We start from the raw sequence: 23,553 nt of genomic DNA, 5'->3' as shown, positions 1-23,553 counted from the left end.
TTAATTGGGTGAAACAAATTCAGGACAGAAATGTGAATATTATATTAGGCAAACTTTAAACTGAAATTGTGGGTTTATTTAGTTTCCTGCCTAGATTGGACTAAGCCTACAGAAATTAGAATTCTCCTGGATATGGATGTTGTGAGAGGCTAGTCATCAAATTCTTCAATTTTTGATCCCTCAGAACTGAAAGAATAGGAAGAACCTATAAAGCAGATGGATGGGATAATTCTAAAACTACATGTACTATTTTAAGTTTAAAATAAGCACCTGATGAAGACTTTTCAGATATTATATTTTCCATTTTTTTCCTTGCACTTTTAATTTCTACGGTCTATCTCTGATTGGAAATGTTTTTTCTAATATTCTGTAGTTGAGATTTGTGGTTTCTCTTTGAAGAAAATGATTTTGTAAGAGAAATGTCATTTTTGTAATTTCATCTTTGAATTTGCTGCAAGAGAAAGAAGAATAATAAGATACAAGTAATCAGAATAAAGCAAATTTAGTAATCAATTTAGTGTGACCTAGTAAAATGCCAAAGAATGTATAAACTTTCAAGTTCTAAGACAGAATATTTTTTGAAAAGAAGAAATAGGGAAAGATAAAATTTAGGCTTTATATAAAATAGTTTCTTTGGCATTTGGCAAAGCCAATGAAAAGCAGGTACCATTTTTTGCCATTGTATTATTTTAATGAAAGATAAAAATTATGATCATTTGCAAGTAAAATCATTCTATATTTGCCTTTTACTTTTAAAGAATGTAATTATGGTTTGCTGTTCCGTTAATTCAAATATAAGTAAAATAATTTTAGATGATATACATCTATACTGTTTTTCAAACTGAAGACCAAAAAGTTGATATAGGATGCAATGAAACAAACTAAGCCAGACAGACTCAAGTAGCCTTTATGCCCCTAGGGCCTCACAGTCTTACAAAGGCCGGAAGCAACACACAAATAATTTAGCTAAAGTAGAGATCCTTCCCCCCACAATGCCACATTTTTGGTCCCCAAAGTTTGCCCATAGTGAATAGAACCAAATACTTGAATCCATTTACTGAGGTCAGGAAATGGATACCATTTATTCTTGAAAGCTTTTTCCAAAAAGTTTGGCCACACTAATTTTCAGATTGCAACTTTTGACCTCTCAAAGAAATTTATTGTATTTTTACTTAACTTTATACAAGTATCTATCTATCCGTCCGTCTGTCTGTCTGTCTGTCTATCTATCTTATATGCCTCCCATGTCAGCAACGGTGACTTTATAGCCCCCTCTTTCAACAGACCTCAATCAGCAAGGGGAAGTTGTGCATGTCTGACTTAAATTTAGAAACGCAAATGCTAAGCATATGGGAGTATAATAACATCTGCAAAGCTGAATTAAAATTGAAAACAATAATGTCTCTAAAATAAATATTAGCAAACATTTGGCAGAAGAGATATTAATTTTTTATCACATTTTTTTCCTAGAAAGAGTTCTGGCTTTACACCAGCAGACACAGTGGCTATTATTTTCTGTTCCACACACAAATCTCTAACCTTAGGTAAGTCTTTATTAAATACTAAATATTAAATTCAACAATTCAGTCTGACTACATTGCTCCTACATAGACTTATGTATGTATAAAAGTGCTTATGTATGCTACTATTAATTGACTCAGAAATTTGGCAAGATATAAAAGTTTATATAAAAGTGTAGCAGTATTAGTATAATTTCTGCAGTGTGCAAATGTAAGTTTTCTAAGAGGAAGACAATGTGGCTTTCTCCTTTGGGAGTTTTACAGTGCTATTAATCTGTAGCTTCTTTTGAAAAAAAAACTATTTCTTTTTTCCTTGCTTCTCATGTTCTATATCTGTAATCTAATATTGATAGTTGGATTTGTTTCAAATTATTATTTGAGGAATTTCAACACAATTAAATAGCAAAAATATTATAGCTTAAAAGTATCTGCTATATAAATAAAATCATTTGGTAAAACAACAGTTTTATAAAAACAAACAGTATTTGTCTTAAGAAATTAAGAACTATGTGTTTATTCAATTACAAATTAGTATTCTGAGAACATTGACCTTCGGGTCATTCAAAATTTCCTCCTTGTACTTACTCTTGTAGAGATAAAGTTTAGTTGAGATACAGTTGCAATTTGGTAGGGAGGCAGTGCTATAGGTTCCATTTAAGTCTTGTAATTTATGGTTATTAAAAAGGAACAATAGACATTTTAATGTAAAACCCACATATATTTATCACATCTATTTGCATGAGGAAACAGTTGCTATGACATAATTGAATCTGCCTGCCTGCCTGCCTGCCTGCCTACCTACCTACCTACCTACCTACCTACCTACCTACCTACCTACCTACCTATCTATCTATCTATCTATCTATCTATCTATCTATCTATCTATCTATCTATCTATCGGCTCAATAACAGAGAAAGGAATTGCGCACACCATTCATTGATAAGGTTGCTGACAAGGCATTTTTATTCTCTTTCCTGTTCATCAATTTAATATTTTATTTATTATATAGAAAGACTAGGAAAAATTCATTACAATTATGAATGAGTTAAAACAACAAAATAATGCCGATAACGATGGGGTGTATTTTCTAAGATTTCGTATCATGGTAAAATGCCAGAAAAGTGCAGGGAGAATTGCATAGATGCTGCCTTCTTCTCTCTTTCCCAAAAATCTGGCCCCGAATAAAACACAATGTTACCAGGCAGGAAAACCTTTTTGGGGTGATGCTTGACATTGTAATAAAGTTTTTGTGTGGAGCCAAATTTTTCTTGAATAATAGAAGTACTTCTGTGATCTGATCGGAAGATTTCCTCCCAGTGAAATTAGGACTTTTGATGCTGACTTCCTTTTGTTGAGATACTCCATTATAATTTACCTAAGCAGGTTTGGGGAGATGCAAGCAAGATCCCATTTAATACCTGTGTCTGAATATTTAAGGTCCTCTGTGAACTTCAGGACTTTCTTTTAAGTTCTCTGTGAAGAGGTTTTTATCTGCCTTCAAAACTCTACCACCACTAAGCAAACAAGAGCACTTAGGGGCTTCCTGCCACAAAAGCTCTTTCACTTGGAGTTTAAACTGATTTTTAACATTCTGGCATGTGAAGCCTCCGCAGGGTGCCGTGTTTCAGTGCCCTGGGGATTGTATCACAGCACCAGCAAAGGAGGAGGAAAAATGACAGCTTTGAAGCTTTAGAAGTGGTAATAAGAGAAGCATAAGAAGGCTCTTGTAAGGCAGTTCTCTTTCCCTGTGTTAAAACCAATGAATTCCCATATGCAAAATGCTCAAGAGGCCATCTGCCACTTCTTCTGCTTGGATCCAGGAAAAGTTCTTGCTTTATACGGAGGCAAACACAGTTCCCTCCCATAGGCTGGTGGATTTGTAGGGGGAGGCAATATTTTATTTGTACTTTATAGCTATGTGAGCTCAGGACACAAAGGACTGTATGTGCTAGAATCAAAAACTGTTTCTACCCTTCTCCTTTTTCATACTTAAACTTTTCAGAAGTTCTTACTATTGTTCAGCCTTCTTCAGCTTGCTGCCTACCATACTGGGGTATAAAGTTTTGGGACCTCAGTTCCCAGAGTTCCCATACAACTCTGGAATTGAATTCTGAAACTGTCTGGAAAGCATCAAGTTCATAGGAAACTAGTATATTTGCTCTATTAATTCCATTTTGATTGATACCATTAATAGAAATAGTCTATGGGTTTTAATGAGGTTGCCTAACTACTGCCTATGATATCACTTTTATTTGTTATTTAGTTTTATTAGATTATTAGAGATATAAACCCTAATAAATGTTGTACCTCTCCTGAGATCCCCCCCCCGGCTTATTTATTTTCGTTTTGCTTTGCTTTCTACTTTTTGTAACATACATGCACCTTACATGCAATACATGAAATACAAGCATTTGATTCATGGCTTTTATTAGTGTATTTGCCATTGATTGATTGGTTCTTGATATTAGAACTTCTTCTATTGATTGATTGCAGATGAAGTGACTATTTGACCTTTAATTATAAGCTTGGCGATTGGGAATGACATTGAGCTATGGTTTCACATAATCTGTCTGGAAAACCCAACGTGATGTTATTCCCTAGAGTTAATTCTGAAGAAGAAAGGAAGCCTAGAAGAAGTGCCACAACAATCAGGTCAGCTCTTCTAAAATAATACTGGAGCATTTGTTAGCTGCACTTGAGCAGTCCCCTCCCTTCGGATGAGTTAGCAACATGCATTATGGAGGACATAATAGTAATAGCATCTGGCGGAGTTTGTCTGGGTTGGAAAACTAAATGGTGTTGGGACTGGCTATTATTTAAATAGAAGAGTGTAAGCGACATTGAGAAGTCAAAGCAGCATCCTGGATGAAGATAATTAGGCTTGTTGCTTGAAATTATCATGTCAAGCTCAACTTAAAGGAGGCTTTTATTACAAAGAAGAAATAGTGCCTGCTACAAGTTGTCAATTCACAAATAATCTAGGAAATTCACCAGACATTAAGTAAAGTTTAGCCCTGTGCTTTTTAAAAAGTCTTATCTCCTGTTTATAAACCCGAATACGTATGATCAGAAAAATATTATTAAATGGCATATCAGAGAATCATATACTTGCAGGAAGTTCAGTTTTTGGCCATTGCTGAACACAATGACAAAATTTCAGTTTGACCAGGAGAGTTTCCCCTTATCCTCTGTCCCCTTGTTTCCTTCCCATCTGCTTGGAAGCAATGCAAAATCTGGAAGCAATGCAAAACACTACAAGGAAGTGTTTCCTAGCTTACAATAAGTATCTTCAGTATTTAAATTCTCAGCAAGAACTTTAATAACCTATTACCTTAATTTAATTATCCTTTGATCAGTATTGTGCACTATGTCCTAATTTAAAAAATAAGTTATATACAGTTTTTTCCTTTGTGCCATCACTCTTCTGAATACCTGTTTCCCATAGTACTGTCTTATGTCTAAGGATATTTACCCATGTAGTATGGCTGTATTATTATTATCCTTCTCATCTTCTCTACTACCATCTCTTATCCATGCCATTGTTATGATTGTATTACTTTGTTGTCTTTATATGTACACAGAGTTTATGCACTGGAAACAAATTCCTTGTGTATCCTATCACATTTGGCCAATAAAATATTCTGTTCTGTTCTGTTCTATTTCCTTTTCCTTGCTGAATATGTCAGCTCTTTTAAAAAAAACTAAAAGTGATACAAAAATATTTCGTCTCCTACTTTTTCAAATATGAATTTTGTCCCTTTCTCTTCTATGTTGTTCAATAGCTATGCTAACTACATTTTGGAGTGCAAATTTGTACTACAATCCTCCCTTTCCTTGTTCTTTCCCTAAATAGAAGAAAAGCTGTACTCGTTTCTGATATACAATGGGGCAAAAAAGTATTTAGTCAGCCACCAATTGTGCAAGTTCTCCCACTTAAAAAGATGAGAGAGACCTGTAATTGTCATCATAGGTAGACTCAACTATGAGAGACAAAATGAGAAAACAAATCCAATCACATTGTCTGATTTGGAAAGAATTTATTTGCAAATTATGTGGAAAATAAGTATTTGGTCACCTACAAACAAGCAAGATTTCTGGCTCTCACAGACCTGTAACTTCTTCTTTAAGAGGCTCCTCTGTCCTCCACTCATTACCTGTATTAATGGCACCTGTTTGAACTTGTTATCAGTATAAAAGACACCTGTCCACAACCTCAAACAGTCACACTCCAAACTCCACTATGGTGAAGACCAAAGAGCTATCGAAGGACACCAGAAACAAAATTGTAGACCTGCACCAGGCTGGGAAGAATGAATCTGTAATAGGCAAGCAGCTTGGTGTGAAGAAATCAACTGTGGGAGCAATAATTAGAAAATGGAAGACATACAAGACCACTGATAACCTCCCTCGATCTGGGGCTCCACCCAAGATCTCACCCCGTGGGGTCAACATGATCATAAGAATGGTGAGCAAAAATCCCAGAACCATACAGGGGGACCTAATGAATGATCTGCAGAGAGCTGGGACCAACATAACAAAGGCAACCATCTGTAACACACTACGCCACCAGGGATTCAGATCCTGCAGTGCCAGACGTGTCCCCCTGCTTAAGCCAGTAGATGTCCGGGCCCGTCTGAAGTTTGCTAGAGAGCATTTGGATGATCCAGAAGAGGATTGGGAGAATGTCCTATGGTCAGATGAAACCAAAGTAGAACTGTTTGGTAGAAACACAACTCGTCGTGTTTGGAGGAGAGAGAATGCTGAGTTGCATCCAAAGAACACCATACATACTGTGAAGCATGGGGGTGGCAACATCATGCTTTTGGGCTGTTTCTCTGCAAAGGGACCAGGACGACTGATCCGTGTACAGGAAAGAATGAATGGGGCCATCTATCATGAGATTTTGAGTGCAAACTACCTTCCATCAACAAGGGCATTGAAGATGAAATGTGGCTGGGTCTTTCAGCATGACAATGATCCCAAACACACTGCCCAGGCAACGTAGGAGTGGCTTCGTAAGAAGCATTTCAAGGTCCTGGAGTGGCCTAGCCAGTCTCCAGATCTCAACCCCATAGAAAATCTTTGGAGGGAGTTGAAAGTCCGTGTTGCCCAGGACAGCCCCAAAACATCACTGCTCTAGAGGAGATCTGCATGGAGGAATGGGTCAACATACCAGCAACAGTGTGTGCCAACCTTCTGAAGACTTACAGAAAACGTTTGACCTCTGTCATTGCCAACAAAGGATATATAACAAAGTATTGAGATGAACTTTTGATATTGACCACATACTTACTTTCCACCATAATTTGCAAATAAATTCTTTCCAAATCAGACAATGTGATTGTCTGGATTTGTTTTCTCATTTTGTCTCTCATAGTTGAGGTCTACCTATGATGACAATTACAGGTCTCTCTCATCTTTTTAAGTGGGAGAACTTGCACAATTGGTGGCTGACTAAATGCTTTTTTGCCCCACTGTATATTTATATGAAGACTGATCTGAGTGTAATCAGTTCAGACTATTGCTTTGGATATATCACTAATAATATAAGTGTAATAGCAAACTGTTAAAAAGGCTATTCCTCAATCGCCTGTAGTTATCCAAAATATGACAGGATAGAATCTGTACAGTTGGTTGCAATATTAAAGACTATAGTTCATAGTTGTCTTTCAGATAACAACTTATGCCCAGAGAAGTGGTTTTATGTTTAGTTTGTGTGCTTTTATTCTGGATTAATTTCTAGCTACTGCAACAGCAACAATCCACATTCGTTGAACAGACTGAGGAGCAATTTCAGAGTCATCAGAATCAGTTTCACAAGAGACTGAATATTTATATAATTACACAGAATAAAATATAAGATACAGTAATAATTTCACCTAAAATGTAATATTTCCAAATTAAACCTTTTTATTGAGGCAGGAGTAATAAGGTATTTTCTAGAATTTTCACTTTATCATCTGGTGGTAGCAAATCTTGAATTAATAGTTAGAAAACCTGCCTGCAGTAGTACTAAAATGTGCATCAGAAGACAACAATTGTGTACTATATTGAGCCAGAGTCTCACCCAAGAGATCACATTCATTTGAAGTTTACATTTCTCCATTTCAGTCTTCAAAAAGGGATCAATAAATATCCATTGTCATTTCAGAGTTGCAGCTGTCCAATTATTTATTTGGTAACATTTCTTTCTAAATGTGTACTTAATTGGATCAGACACTAAAAACCACATTGCAGATTTCCAGTGACAGCAAGTTTATACTTCTTTATAAATATATATCTTTAAAAATAATGACACAGGAGATCTTTTTGTCTTCTTTGCTGTAGAAAACAAAGTTGATTTATCATTTTAAAAATGCCTTATATATAATAGTTTGTTGGCAGGTCTCCCATAGAGAAATCTCATTTTATTTGTGACTTGAAATTCTTTTATCTTAAAATTTTTCAGACTATAGTCATCCGTGCACTGCCTTAAAAGCATCGTATCTGCTAACTGCCCAAATAGAATTATAGGGCTATCCCATTTTTGCCTAGTTGAAACAAAGACCATCCCGTTTCTTTTCAGTGAGCATAACTCTGTGGAATTTGAAACAATCTCTTTTTGCTCATTTTGAGCTAAAATCAGTGTGCTAATGTGCCTAAGAAGATTAACCATATAACATTCCTAGTACTTATACAAAGGATGAGGTATAGATTTAAGAGATAAGTAAAAAAAATGGATCCATTTATAGACTGTTGGAGGAAGCATCAAGGAACTACAGCATTTATGGCAGCATCGTTTTTAGGCTTTTAAAGCATCTAGAATTAATGTAGCCTCCAGCTCCATGTAGCTATTTTTTTCAGATCAAGATGCACATCCTCATTAAAGATCATCCCACTTCAACCAGATCAGTATGAACATTCCAGATGTACAGTAAAGATATACATTTTAACTCAGGTGTTTTGTATACCCAAACCATACCCATATGCTTTGTTCCTTTTTTTTTAAAAAAAAAAAGTGTATTCAATAAGAAGTGACAATATACTGGTGACCTCAGTATTAAGCTTAACACAGAAAACTTTATTATATAACAATGTATTATTCAGTTGCTTTTTAATGGCACATTCAACTTTAGATGTAAACTTTAAATCACCTTATGCTTATCAATATTTAACATTTTAGAAACCATATTATTATTGACATAAACTTCTTCTTTCTTATCTTTATGTAAACATCAGAATAATGCTAATCTCCTGTCAACACTGTATCAATACTGCTGTGCCTAAATAATACAATGTATTACTTAGTTTTATAATAGCATAGTAAAACAATCTAAAGAAGGGGAAAAGTGCTAAAATAGGATCATAGAGTTTTCCCCAGTTGGGTAATGTTTAGGCTCCCAGATTTAGCAAGGTCGAGTCATACTGATTGGTGGGTGATTCTGAGAATGGTAATCCCAACACAACAAAAGCTCTTGAGTTGAGAAAAGTTGCCTTAATATTATAAACTGATAAAATGCACTTAAAGTTGAATTCAACCTCTGGTGATATCATTGACATCATACAGTTTTCCTGACAACAGTAAGAAAAGATATTTCTCAACTTTCTCATCTTATCTATAATTTTGGTGTTCCCAGAGAATCATCTGAATCCTAAGTAAAATGGAGCCTGTTAGCTTCAATATGCTGCCACCGGCTGAATTAAGTACTGAAGTTCTGTCTTGTTTTTCTAAAATGTATTTCTGTATGATTCGTGTACTAATTCCTTGCTAACTAAGTATCACTACATTATAGAGACTTGTAATGTTTTTGAATTTAAGACAAATATCTTTAAATGTTGGTAACAAATGTTTCATAACAAATATTTGGAAAGATTATTCAGGTTATTTGTTAAACTTCAGTCCCAGATTATACAAATTCATGGAAAAGAAGCAGAATACATCAAATTCATATTTTACATTATACCTAAAAGAACACTTAAATTTACAGGCAGTGCTACTTTTTTTACCAACTGAATATTAATTCTGTGAAAACAGCACTGTAAGCCACTGTCTGCCTGACTAAGTGACTTTGTTTGTTTTTTTGTTTTTTTGTTAACTTCTATGCCACCCATCTCAACAAGGCAACTCTTGGCAGCTTAAAGTCATTCAATAAAAATTCGATTTAAATCATTAAAACAATAAGGACCATAAATTTAAAATTCAGTTAAAATTCAATTGACCAAGATGGAGAGAAAGGAATAAAGTGCCATTTCAAATCCCCCATTCTTAGGAAAAACAGCTTGGGACAGTGTGCTTTCTCTTAGTTTTTCCCCAGTTATCTGATGGACTGGCAGATAAATGGAGATTCAAATGTTGCAGGCCTCCAAATAGAAATTTTGGAAATAATCCCTCCAAAGCTGTGTTTTTTTAAGAGGGCTTGTTGCACTTACTTCTACTAGTTATAAAGCAAAAGGGGAAAACAGATTTCTTTCTGTCTCTTCTTTCAAGATTTATTGTCCATGAGACTGAATCATCTCCTTCCCAGAGAAAGATTTTTCTAAAAGAAATAGGTTTAAGTCCCAGATTAATGGCTTTGCTTTCATAATATCTTCACCGTGTGGCCTTTCACAGAATTATATATAATACAGAAGTGTGCATTTTGTGTACTGCTGGGCTCTTTCTATTAATATATTGAACTTTCTCTCTTTTTAATGTCTAAAAAATATTTATGTCATTATCACTATGTATGTTGTATTGGTGGATGGTGTCAGCAGGGAAAAAAATACAATGTGAAGGCACAAGATGTGGAATGAATTTCATCATAGAGAAAGTGAACGTTGCTTGATGTTTCCAGAAGATGCTTTCATTTTCCTTGTCACCCTTATTATTTACCATGCGCATGTGCTTGTTTTATTCTAAGGAAATCTTTTGCTTTTGTGACAAATGTTACTATTCAGCTTATATTTCTTTCATAATGAAAAGAGCGGATTCAAACAAGAATTGTTTGCATAGGTTTGTCTAGTAGTCTGTGACATAAACAATCTTAGCTGTCTTAGATTTCTCATAAATGCTTATTGCAATCTAGCATTGTTTATACTGAGTTGATGAATGGGTTACCTTACATGATCATCCATCATGTGGCTTCAGGCTAATTTCATGCAGCCCTCAACATAATATCGACCTTCCCCCTCCTCCTTCCCCAAAATACAAGATACTAGTGAGAGACTTCAGGTGCCCTCTGCTTTCAGTGCAGTTCTGCTACTTGGGGGAAAAAACATGACTATCAGAGACAGAAATCAAGGACTGTCCGAGGACACTATGATGTAGCCTGCTTCAGCTGAGCCCACTAGGCCAGGGGTTCTCAACCTTGATAACTTTAAGACTTGTGGACTTCAACTCCCAGAATTCCTCAGCCAGCAAAGCTGAGGAATTCTGGGAGTTGAAGTCCACAAGTCTTAAAGTTGCCAAGGTTGAGAACCCCTGCACTAGGCAGACAGCCAGCTACCCCTGAGGAAACGCAGTTCTCTGCAGGAAGAAATGTTGGTCATCTTTACTTAAGGCTATTATCAAATGACAAAAAATATTTCTAATATGGAGTTATCTGTTAATAGGCTTTGAGACACTCTCAAAAATGTTCTACTGCAGACCAGTATAATGGAAAGAAACTTTTGGAACTATGTTATGTTTCTTAAGATACCCAAACTAAAGTGAGATTATTCTGATTGTTTCCAAATGCAGTCATTTTCAAACTCCCACATAGTTCAGCACCTCTACATATTTATTGATGTCTGTTTCTCATCACTTTGATTCAGATGTTTGCAGCACATATTTTGCTTGAAACTTTTTCAGTACAAGTGGTAGAATCTGTAACATGATTAATTTGTAACATAGAAAAGGGCCTATAATTCTTTATCTGCTGTTCATACCCAGTCAGTATAGCAGCAACAAAAGTATTCACTCTATATCTAGTAGATGTGCTATATGACCATTACTTCAGTGGGGAATAAGCCAATTAATTCTTTTCAGAGATGTTCTAAAATCTCCCAAATAAATGCCACTCTTGTAGTCCTTTCATTGCTTATGCTTTCAGCTCCTTGGAGTCTGTAATGATGTCTAAACTAAAGAATATCTATTTCAGAAAAGTGCTCTGTCCCATAAAAATCAGAGCACGTGTTTTTTTTTTTTTTTTTACCAAATGTTAAAATAAAAGGCAAACATTTCTGTTTCCTTTTCCTTTTGGAAATATTTATTTTGTTTCACCGTATCAGTGCTACCTATCCAGAAATACAATGAAGTGCTGTATTCATGTATGATGTAGAATGGCACAGCTGATCAAGATACTGCATATTTTTGCCTTTTAAATTAGGAATTTGGTTCTCTGGATTGGATGCTAATGCAGCATATTGTAGTTCCACATTCAGAAAATATCAAAGTAAGATGAAGTGATCACCAAATGGCTGCTTTTCTCTTGCCCTTGGTTGTGTATATAGATGGGTTGAACCTACTAGAAAATTTAAACCTATCTTTGCATTTGCAGCTGAAATTTCACCCCCTACCCAGAGATCACACTTCTGAAATTCACTTGCAAAATGCTGGTTTTTGGCATCAATTCTTTTTGTTTCTTTGTGCATCTGACAAAATAAGAACTGAAACAAATGTGTTAAGCCTCTGCTAGGCTTAATGTGTGTATAGCATTAACACCCCCCATGCTCTGTATAGCTTTTGATGCTTTTACACACACACACACACACACACAGAGAGAGAGAGAGAGAGAGAGAGAGAGAGAGAGAGAGAGAGAGAGAGAGAGAAATGCTTTAAACCATTGAAAGGTTTGCGTACCATAAAGTAGTGCGGTTGCAAGCTTTTAGTACTTATTGCCTGACAGTAATATCAAACTGAGAAGTCAAGTCAAATTAGATTATGTTTTAACTTTTCTTTTGACAGATGTCTTCAGTAGTGTATCCTTCATTACAGCCATATATAAAGTAGACACCTTTCATTGCTATAAGCTTGGGTTAAATCCTATTTACATGGCCCAAGGAATTTTGTTTTGTGAAAAGAACATGTAAAAGGTGCTCTTTGGTGGGGTTGTCTTTCTTTTTCTGTTTAGCAGACAAGCCTTTTTATGGGCAGAAAAGTCATATTGTGTTATTTTTTTTACCACAGAAGCTTTTTGTCTTTTGTTAAATAGCCCAATCTGGTGCCATAACTCCAAGGATTCCTAGCCAAACTGCTAATTGGACATGATGGAGTCAACATAGTTGTCATACTGGGAAGACTACCCCAGTGTATCCATGTTACGAGTAGCTACTTCCTCTAAAGCTTTATCTAGAATATTTAAGTAAAATATATACTATAAATATATGAAGGTGATTTGGGGTGTAATTCAGTAATAAAAGGATGAATTTGACATGACTACTGAAGAAATAGAACACCAACTATTAGAATAAATAAGAATTGGGCCAAATAATAATTTCATGAATGTGCGTTTTGCATATTAAATATCCTGTATTTCAGTTGCCACTCTGAGGAAATCAAGGTACATAAAATAAAAATACCGAAATAGATAATGGATGTAGGGAAGTGAGAATGTGAACTTCAGTTCTTCATGTTTCATCTTTGTTATCATGTCTGGGATAAAAGGAATCCTTGGATGCTTGTTGCTCTTGTGTGGATTTCCTGCTTGGGAGATGACAGTTGAAAGCTCTATGCTGCAATGTCAAAATCTGTTGAGTAATTTTAGACAAATGTGTCATGTATAACATGGAAACAGGATGTGCCGTACATTAGGGATTTCCCAAGTGATTGGATCAGGTAGAGTAATGTGCTGAGATGGTGCTCTTTATCTATCCTTGGTTATACTTATACACAGTGGGGATTTTTTTTTTTTTGTATAAATTACATTAGTCAGAAAGAAAACCATTTACACTATGTGCCTCCTTATGTCTCTCAAACAATGCATGGTATTAAAGAGGCATTTTTATTAATGATTTATAAACATTCTTCAGTATGTCAGTTTTAAAATTCCTGTAAAATTGTAAATGCATGTAGAGTGCCATAAAGTCAAATGCTATCTCCTAATGCCTGCTTGGGTCCCGTCAACCATGGTGACACAGACGCAGCACCTGAAGCATTAACACTGATTTGTTCATTTCTGTAGCTTAAAGGAGAGCAAGATGGAATTTGCCAATTTGTTTTTACAATTATAGCTTAAAAATGGTGTGAAGTTCAGCATGCTATTTTCATGGAGTGTAGTGATTGCAAAAGAAACATTGTGAAAAAACAAGAAAACAGATGGCTATATGTGAAATTATGTGGTGTATCAGCATAGGAGGCATATACTTATTGATTTTCTACTGGGTTAAACTGAAGTCATGTGCTCTAAAAAAGAGCATCTTTTTGTGCCAAAGGGTGCAATCTTTTTGAGTCATTTCTTTTTCTAGATTTCTTAAATAGTTTCATTTAGTTATTTATTTAGAGTAGGCCTTAAGTAGCACTAGGCAAAGACTTGCACTGTTGTGCAAGCAGTTTAAAGCAACAGAGGAGTTTTTTGCTTTTATTTTGTTATAGGTTTTGCCTTGTCTTTAAAATTCTTGTGTTACTCTGAGCTGGATTTGTGTTTAGGTCAATTTTACACCTGCAAAAAATGATACTAAACATAAGAAAACTGAAACCCTGCAGCCCCAAAGTCTGCAAATTTAAATGTATCCTGACACTAAACATCAATATGACACAAAAACATGGACGGTAAAATGCAAGAAACCAACCTAACCAAAGCCACAGATTTTTGCCGTTCTAAATACTCCCTAAACTCACTTTCCACCTAACAAAAAGCATGTGCACGATGCACCCAAATGCCTAACAAATCTATCCAGATCTGCCCAGATCTATAAACCATAATAGTTGCATTGATATTTGCAACTTAAAATATTTCTAGTGTCTGCAGTAATTTGGTTGCAGCATTTAGAGTACAGTCCATGGTAGTAATTCAGCCTGGGAGGATCGAGCCCAGAATGGCTTGGATTGGGGTGGGTCTTTGTCTAAGGATTTGTGGAATTTGGCAATAGGGAATGCCAAGATTGCTGTCACCAACAATGTGCTTTATGACCAATATGCTTAGTGACAGAAATTCCAATCCTAGTTGTGGAACATGCAAAACATCTTCCCTTATGTGTAGCTAAGCCATTTAAACTTTCAGGAATTTCTCTTTAGTTTTAAGTTGATTCTTTCCTGGATGAGTTTCCACCCATTGCTCCTTGTCCTGCCTTCAGGTGCTTTGGAGAATAGGTTGATCCCCTCTTTTTTGTGGCAGCCCCTTAGATATTGGAACACTGCTATCATGTCACCCCTAATCCTTCTCTTCACTAGACTAGATATTGTCCTGCAAACATTCTTCATACCTTTTAACCTCCTGTCCCCTAATCATCTTTGTTGCTCTTCCCTGCACTCTTTCTAGAGCAGACATGTCAAACACAAGGCCCAGGGGCCGGATGCGGCCCGCGAAGACATTCTGGAAACAGTGAGGGAATGGCCCCCACTGCCTTGGCCCTGGCCCAGGCCAGCTGGGAGCCAATGTACAATTTTGTGGTGGCCATCTATGCTGAAACGCATTCAGTCTTAGCTCCACAAGGCCGTCTGGAAACAGCGAGGAACCAGCCCCTGCCGGATCGCCCCTGCCCCCTGGGTGCATGCTGGGGAGGTGTCACCCTTTGTGAGGAATGAAGAAATGGACCATGCCTTGGCGCTTGCCCCGGTCCCACCCCCCTTCTGCCAGAGACCCTCAGATCTGGCCCACTCCTGCCCAGGCCCCCACAGGCACCCTTGATGCAAATGATGTAGAGCTGGCCATGCCTACCCAGTAGGCCACACCCACTCCATCCATGCCCACCCAGTAGGCTGCACCCACCCTGGCCACACCCACCCGGCCCCCCAAGGGCAACTGCAATGCTGATGTGGCCCTCAGTGAAATTGAGTTTGACACCCCTGTTCTAGAGTGCAGAACTAAAAGCAGACAAGACGAGAAGAATGCATGGCAGGCACACTGGGGAAAAAAACTCAAATATATTCCCACCAAAATCTATTGTATGATCATTATATAATCTGTTATATTATTGTATGGTAATAATATAATGTGACTAAAATATACATTGCTATATTTAATTATATGTTGTGTAATAAATACATTAATATATATATATATATATATATATATATATATATATATATATATATATAAATTAATATTTAATTTATTGCTTTATTTTTTGTGCCTTCTGTTATTAAAATTGGGAGTTTTGCTTTTTTTTTAAAATTTTAGCAAAATGTTTTAAAAGTTAAATACAGTCCCATGATTCTTAGCTCAGAAAAATCATCAAAAGATTCTTAATTTGAATTCTATTTCTGCCCTCAGGTATACCAATGCTGAAGATAGTATTTGAAGGCTACAAGCATCTGTCCTTAATTTCAGTTCCATTGCTTATATATCACCCAGCCCAGATCCTCCTTGGCAGCCTTTTGGTACCAACAATAAAATCTTGGATGATTTCTAGACAAAAGGTAAGAAATCATGATCCCATGCCAAGTTCACTATTGGGAATAAAGAAGAGAAACCATTATTTTAAATTATGATTTGCCACTACATTGTTAATGCTGGAATAAAATGTCCAAAAAACAGTCTTAATGCTGTGACATAAATCTAGGAGTGCAAAACATTCTGGTCTCAAACCATTTTTAGCTTAATATGAGTGTTCCAGGACTGAAAGAAGACAAAGATTTTATTCCATCCTTGGAACACAATTGAGGGTACTTCTAACCAACATGTTGGATGGGTTCAAATGTTCAGAATGGACTATTGTTTTGTGGCTGAGGGCACATTTAAAATATTTGGGCACCAGGGACTAGTTCCATGGAGAGGTTTTTCTGTGGACCAGAGGTGCATGGTTTTGTGTGCTGCCTGCATCTTGCGGATGGGGCTTTGCTTGTTTGTGCGGCCTGGTTGCTGGCATGCTGCAGCCCGGGACTGGTCCACGGACTGGGGGTTGGGACCCCTGTGCTACATAGTACAGAAGTGGGTATTAAGAGATCGAATGAGATCACCAGGACGCTGGGGGAAAGCAGCAGTTATTAAAACAGACAATCAGGCAGAAGAGACACTTTAGATTCTGCTCTGCTGGAGAGAAGATGAGCAGCAGAACTCTTCTAAACTATATTTACAGTAGGATATTCTAGATTGCTCTGAGGAAATATTGACTAACCAGGGAGGGAGGAAAAAATGAGTGCTAAACACAGATGCACATTGGCAATCTGACACATTGAAAAAGTAAGCAATAAATAGGGTTTCAAAATATATCTATTTATTATCTATCTATCTATCTATCTATCTATCTATCTATCTATCTATCTATCTATCTATCTATCTATCTATCTGTTAACCATCTATCTCCCTGTGAGAGGGGTTCTTTCCCCTTATTTCTCTACATAATTTACAGTAAACACTATTATATTTGAATGAGTTTGGATTAAAATTTTATGCAGATTTAAAAAAAAAGTAGTTACAGTTGATTTTGATGTGTCTAAAAATGGTGTCCTGCTCTTCAGGTAAACATAGCATCATGTTTTGATGCTTATTTCCTTCATTTCATTGTAGTATTCCTCTCAAGCAGAAAGCTATACTCAGCTTCAGTGAAATCCTTAATAAGACCGACATGCGATCTCTTCTTGAAACAGAATTTAACTGTTTAAAGCTCCACCAACAAGAGGGTTTTCTGCTTGAAAAATGGTGCAGCAGGATGTGCTATGTATCAAAACAAAGATCTTGCTTTCTCAATAGGTTATGACATTTTTGAACTTTTACTTCCCTGATTGAATACACTTAACCCTGTAATCAAATTTGGGAAAGAAAAATCATACTTTCTGTAAGGTCAGCACACCTTGGATGCCTTGTGCTTTAACATCTTGTTTTCTTCTGAAGGGACAAAATATTTTTTTTCCTTAAAAAAGTTCCAATAAAAATAGGACCTCACTCTAAATAAATGTTACCAGCTGTTATTATTTAGATTATAGTAGAATTAGAAATAGAATAACAGAGTTAGAAGGGCCCTCGTAGGTCATCTAGTCCAACCCCCTGCCAAAGTAGATGTCTCATTTCATTTGTTGTTTGTGCAAATGCCTGGATTAAAATGGTAAAATACTTTGCCAAGGAGGGCAGAAAAGGAATCTCAGGTATCTCAGCATAATAGGAGAAAAGGAATTGTTGAAGCCAAGTTGTGATATTATGAGGTTATGATGTGACCTTTAGAACAAAACTGAAAGTTTTGATTTCTAGCAATCTAAGAGATACATAAATTCATGCTTGACATTGTTTCAGTAAAAGAAAACTAGTAATACTACAAGGAATTAATTTTGTAACTTGAGGCTAGAGCCCTGTATCTCTTGCTACTGCTAGTGCCTGGGAAATGTTGCAACAATTAACAGTAATTATTTTGAAAATATGTCCTATTGTTATTTAATTGTGATTTCTTTTATTTGATGTTTTTCAGGCAATGAAATTAACAAGGCAGCCCAAAGTACCAGTGAAAGTATAATGGAACAGCCCTAGTGAATGTATATATGTCCTATTTTGTACATACAGAGAGACAATGCAAGAGATGATCATATGTGAATGTTTCCTCAGCACTTACTTTATTTTTATACCTACAAATATATTTAAAATACCTACTGGAGTGCCTTAAAATACTTTTGACAAAAGCATTGATTCCAAAATCAGATGACTGGTTATTATAAGAGGCTGCACTCAGAATTTGCATTCGTTCACTTTTATTTCTCTTCCTGAGTGAATCATCCTAGCAGTGAAACTTTAAAGCTTCCATGATCGCATCTCAGTAGCACATCTCAATGCACCAAGTGGTTCCTCTTCTGTAAGCTTTATTGCAGTGAATGAAGACCAAATGGACCTGCTTTGCATGGGTTGTCCAAATTATTCATAAACTTTTTACATGTTTTCCTGGCCTCTGCCACCTTCTAGTTCCTTGCAGGAGATGATTCCTGAAGATTTAAGTAAGAAATGAACTTAACTTTTGTTGATTCTGTCACATCCTTACTTTGACATGACTTTTTCTTCTGAGTTTGTGTATATTCAGCAAGGGGACAGCCATTGGAGAGAAACTGAGGAGCATAAATTACTTGCATTTGTTGAGACAGTTCTCTCTATCTTCCTTCAAAGTTAATGGCTTCACAAGATACTTCAGATCCATTTTTATGGTGCTGTGGCATATCTTAAATGAACTCTGAACTTCCTCAAAGACAAGGTTGTAAGGAAACACCAGTGATTTACAAGCCCAGCTGTTTTTATTATCATTGCTATAGTTTACTAAAACAGATTATCCTTTTTCCTTGTGCAGGACATCCCACCAGTAGCGATAAAAAATACTAATATTGCAGCAGTCACTTTATTGCCATTTACAGGCTTTTCAGTGCTATATTGTTCAATATCCCATGAGCAGCATACAGAAATTAATGAGGTTGGAAGACTGCCCCCTCAAGCTAGCAAAGATACATATATTCCATAGAAATTTAAGCAGCACTGCAATGAGTATATCTAATTAACCTGACAATCAGAGTTTAAAGGTGATTTATTTTTTAAAAAAATCCTACTTTTTAGAAGGGATGTTGATTAATACATTTGGATAAAAAGAAAGGGAAAAACAATATATATTTAACAATATAATCAACAGGATACTTAAAGATATTGGCCTTCAGATCTCAAATTTAGAGACAACGTTATTTCCACAGCAATGTGGGAGTCATGTGATTCTATAAATAATGTATGGGTTTCTAGTGCTTTCACAACCCTGTTTTTCTTGACATACAGTATACAGGGAAGCCTTCTTATTCAAGGGCACATTTATGCATTTTCTTCTGCATAACATTCCGTGAAGGAAAATGCTGGTTTTAAACATGTGTGCATTATAGTAAAAAAATAGAACAGCCTCTTGGAGACTAGCATATATCTTATATGTTGTTCTAATTTCAGATTTAAACTGTTGGAAACATGCCTACTACTTCTATCCCAACATGTTGGGATTAACTCTCCTTTCCAAGTAATTTTATCTGATGCCAAGCTGAAATGTTTGATGTTAGAAATAATTTGTATCAAATAGCTTGCTCACTAGTGTCCAGTTGGCCATTTTTCTGAAATAAGCAGTTTGTTCCTGAATGATAAAGATGTATGAATCAGCAAATTCTAAGCATCTATTAACAGCTATTGCATTTGGTGAAATTTAACAAGTCAGCACAAAAAATATGGGGGTCCTGCCCCTCAATCATTTTCATGTACACCATAAATCATAATTCTAAAGTTGTTGTGACATATAGATGTCTGTAACCATAACCACAGAATTAGCAAAACCTGCAGAAATGCACAACAAAGCAATCACAAGCAAGATTCTCTACTAAGCAGATCAAGATGTAAATTACACATTCCTTCCATTTCCTGTTGGTGGCTTAATATACAATGAAGACCAACTTTAAAACTTGAAGAGAGAAAAAGTTAGAAAAAGGACACACTGCTCATTTTCCTGTTTATTTTTATAAATCTTTTTCTAAGTTTATAAATATATGTTACCAAGTCAACAGCCCTTTTAGTCATGGGCTATGTAACAGAAAGAATGATTGTTTTAAAAGAGTTTTGCAATTTATTTTGCATGCAAATTCCAGGGAAATGTAAAGAATTTGCACAAGAATGCATGTTACCTTGTTACAGAGAGTCAATTTAATTGCCCATTACAGATGAAAACATGGTTCTAATTTGCTCTGACTCATTTTCCATTCTTCTGTCTTCCTCTAAGTTGAGCAACATCTTTTTAACAGTCACTACACTGTTACTATTCCAACAGATCTACCTCAAGTTACTGCGATGTCATTGGTTCAAGATTTTGATGAACATGTATCATGGCAGTTTCATATATATTTTACCAAATTCCAAGGAGAGACGTTGGAGATAATGTTGTTTATGGTTGGAGAAAACTAAATGGCATATTTTTTTATTTACTTAACTGTTGAGTAGATTGTTCTAGAATGATGCATAAAGTAAAGCTGAAGTGCATATTTAAATCCACAGACATAACTTTTTCATATTTAGAATGTTACATTGTATTTAAAGATGATTAAGATCTTTAAAGGCTTTAATTATAAAAGGTTCTCTGGATGTTAACTTTGAAAAAGACAAGCATTCTGCAATTGATTTTGTAACAAGGGTCATTCTCTTTTGATTCCCTCCCTATCAATAGGTTTTCTATTTTTTTTAAAGCTTATATACATAATTTTAAATAAAAACTACTCATTAAAATTGTTTCTTGTTTTTTCTTGATGTTAGGGATATTAGTAGATGTAAATAGTAATTTAGTGGTACCTTAGTACTCAGCTGCTTCAAAACTCATACAGTTTGGTGCTTGACACATTTTTGACTCAAAAATGTTGTTCCGGTACTCCTCATTTGTTTGGTACTCAATCCACTGCAAAAAGAAGTGGGAGACAGCCACAGAGAGTGGACAGAAAGTTGGCCATGTTGGGAAGATTGCTACAAAGGAAGGGGGGACAGCCACAGGGGGCGGACAGGAAATCAGCCATGCTGGAAAGGTCACTGACATAGAAAAAGGGACAGATAGGAAGTCCTTCCTAGCCAAAACAAAAGGTCATGTGGTAAGTCAAGTTATTTATTTGGCACACATCCTTTTTAGTATTCGTGTCTCCCAAAACCAATTAAGGATGAGTACTAAATATGGTTAAGTAGCTCTTTCACTTTCCAAGTTGCTGGGATTTTTGTAGCATACAATAGAAATTTCCATCCACTTCTGGAATGTCACACTTCATCTGTATGTGATATTTCTAGATCTTGGCATAGCAGCAATAATTACATTATTACACACATATATACTAACTGTAACTATGCTAATTCTAGATGAATGTAAAAACTAAATTATGGATTAGCATAACTTAAATGTTAAAGTGAAATCACTAGTTCTTTCAGATATGTTTTAAGTATGTATGATACCTTGAGTAATGATGTTCATAGACATCAAAATGAGCATTAGTTACCTATCTACCCAGTATGTTTGGAATGAAAGGAATGAGGTAAGCACCATCGATTAATTTTCAGTTTTCAGCTTTCAGCCATTTTGTCAGGGTTTTATGTATCCTCAACTTCATAATGCTTGGTTCAAAAGAAAAAGTAAGGTAAAAGAATCTTTCAGCCATGCCATGTTGAATTCCATGCAGTTTTATAACAGTGTAATTTGCCAGAATGTTTTGTTTTACTTCCAGTCTAGCCAATAGTCCTGTAATTCCCAACTTAATTATAAAAGCCAGACAATGCCAGTTCTTCCCCCCCCCCAATAGTAATCTTAAAAGTATAGATGTGAAATTGAAGATTCCTAAAGTTGATAAATACAAGAGAGTTCTTTCTATTGTTTCTAATTTATGGGATTCATTCTCCAAGATGAAGTGATAAGTACTTTAAGTGGTCTCTAAAACTGAGATCTTTATAGATGATTCTAACAAACACTACCTTGCCAGAAACAACAAGTGTGTCGGAAAAATCAGAAGGAGAGTGCTCTAACAATGCCAGAGGAAATATAAAACAAATTACTGGTCACAGGTATTGCTAAAGAGTTTCCAAAATTTCATGTGAAAGAAGAGAGGTTGATTTGCTTTTGCTTATTGAAAAAGGATGTTTCAGTTTTGTTAATATTTTTATATTATAGTATAATTTGGCTTTTATAGACTAATTTGGAGAGGAGCTCATTCCTGATTGCTGAATCAGAAGATATATCATAATAATTGCAAATAATATGAAAATGTCCATAGCAGATGAAATCCATTATATTAAAGTCTGACAATCAATATGAGCCAGCAGTGTGCTGCAGCTGCCAAAAAGGCCAACACAGTGCTAGGCTGCATGATCAGGGATAGAATCAAGAACATGTGGAATGTTAATACCACTTTACAAAGCCTTGGTAAGGCCACACTTGGAATACTGCATCCAGTTTTGGTCACCACGATGTAAAAAAGATGTTGAGACTCTAGAAAGAGTACAGAGAAGAGCAACAAAGATGATTAGGGGACTGGAGGCTAAAACATATAAGGAACGGTTGCTGGAATTGGGTATGTCTAGTTTAATGAAGAGAAGGACAAGGGGGGACATGATAGCAGTGTTCCAATATCTCAGGGGCTGCCACAAAGAAGAGGGAATCAAGCTATTCTCCAAGGCGCCTGAAGGCAGGACGAGAAGCAACAGAGGGAAACTGATCAAGGAGAGAAGCAACCTAGAACTAAGGAGAAACTTCCTGACAGAACAATTAACCAGTGGAACAACCTGCCTCCAGAAGTGGTGAATGCTCCAACACTGGAAGTTTTTAAGAAAAGACTGGACAGCCACTTGTCCGAAATTGTATAGGGTTTCCTGCCTAAGCAGGTGGTTGGACTAGATGACCTCCAAGATCCCTTCCAACTTCATTATTATTATTATTATTAATATTATTATTATTATTATCATCATCATCATCTTCATCAACATAGGCCTTTAACTTCACTACCTATTTTTGTTGCTATTTTGTTTTGTGTAACATCCTTGGAGCAGTGTGATTGCTAGTGAAAAGAACAAAAGATTTATGTGATGTTTAGACTGCACCAGAAGTTTAAAATCTGATTCGCTAAATTCACTACCCATCTTAGATTTTAATCAGAAGAGGACAGTGATCTGGCAACTTCCATAGTTATTACTTGTGAATTACATTTTAATTATTCTGTCTGCCAAACAAATCCAGAAATTAAACTGTTGAGCTGCCCAGTTAAGTATCTTCATTTTTTAAAAAAAAAAAAAAAAAATCAGTTTCTACTAGTGTGAAAATAAGAAACCACTGATTCATAAATGGCACCTAATTACTATGAGGATGTGTACTAAAACGTTTCCCATCAATATAAGTTCTTACAGATTTATGTTACTTTCTTCCTGCTGAATAATTTCCTCCTGACCATCAATAAATTCCTCTGGACGTACATATTAGTGGTGTTAGCTC

The 23,553-nt window shown here is 35.9% G+C and overlaps 1 protein-coding gene across 2 annotated transcripts in view; it reads left to right on the top strand.

Annotated features, from left to right (window-relative positions):
* The window catches only part of SLC10A7 (solute carrier family 10 member 7), a 167,307-nt gene extending 146,482 nt beyond the window's left edge, over positions 1-20,825 (top strand). The window contains exons 10-12 of one of the 2 annotated variants that reach the window (XR_005556198.1): positions 1,471-1,544; positions 4,015-4,173; positions 15,891-16,025. Coding sequence is in view for 1 of the 2 variants with exons in the window: in XM_039339000.1 (XP_039194934.1) it covers positions 1,471-1,544; positions 15,891-16,036; positions 18,019-18,063 (265 nt within the window). In the remaining variant the exon portion in view is untranslated. Of the gene's footprint in view, positions 1-1,470; positions 1,545-4,014; positions 4,174-15,890; positions 16,037-18,018 lie in introns of those variants that run through there. The other variant, XM_039339000.1, reaches the window with a different exon arrangement.
* Positions 20,826-23,553: the final 2,728 nt, after the last annotated feature.

This window comes from Crotalus tigris, unplaced genomic scaffold (genome assembly GCF_016545835.1).
Source record: "Crotalus tigris isolate CLP2741 ecotype Arizona unplaced genomic scaffold, ASM1654583v1 scf7180000017725.2566008, whole genome shotgun sequence".
Taxonomy (NCBI): Eukaryota; Metazoa; Chordata; class Lepidosauria; order Squamata; family Viperidae; genus Crotalus; species Crotalus tigris.
Note: the sequence above shows the minus strand (reverse complement) of the source record. Positions and strands in the feature narration are given on the sequence as shown.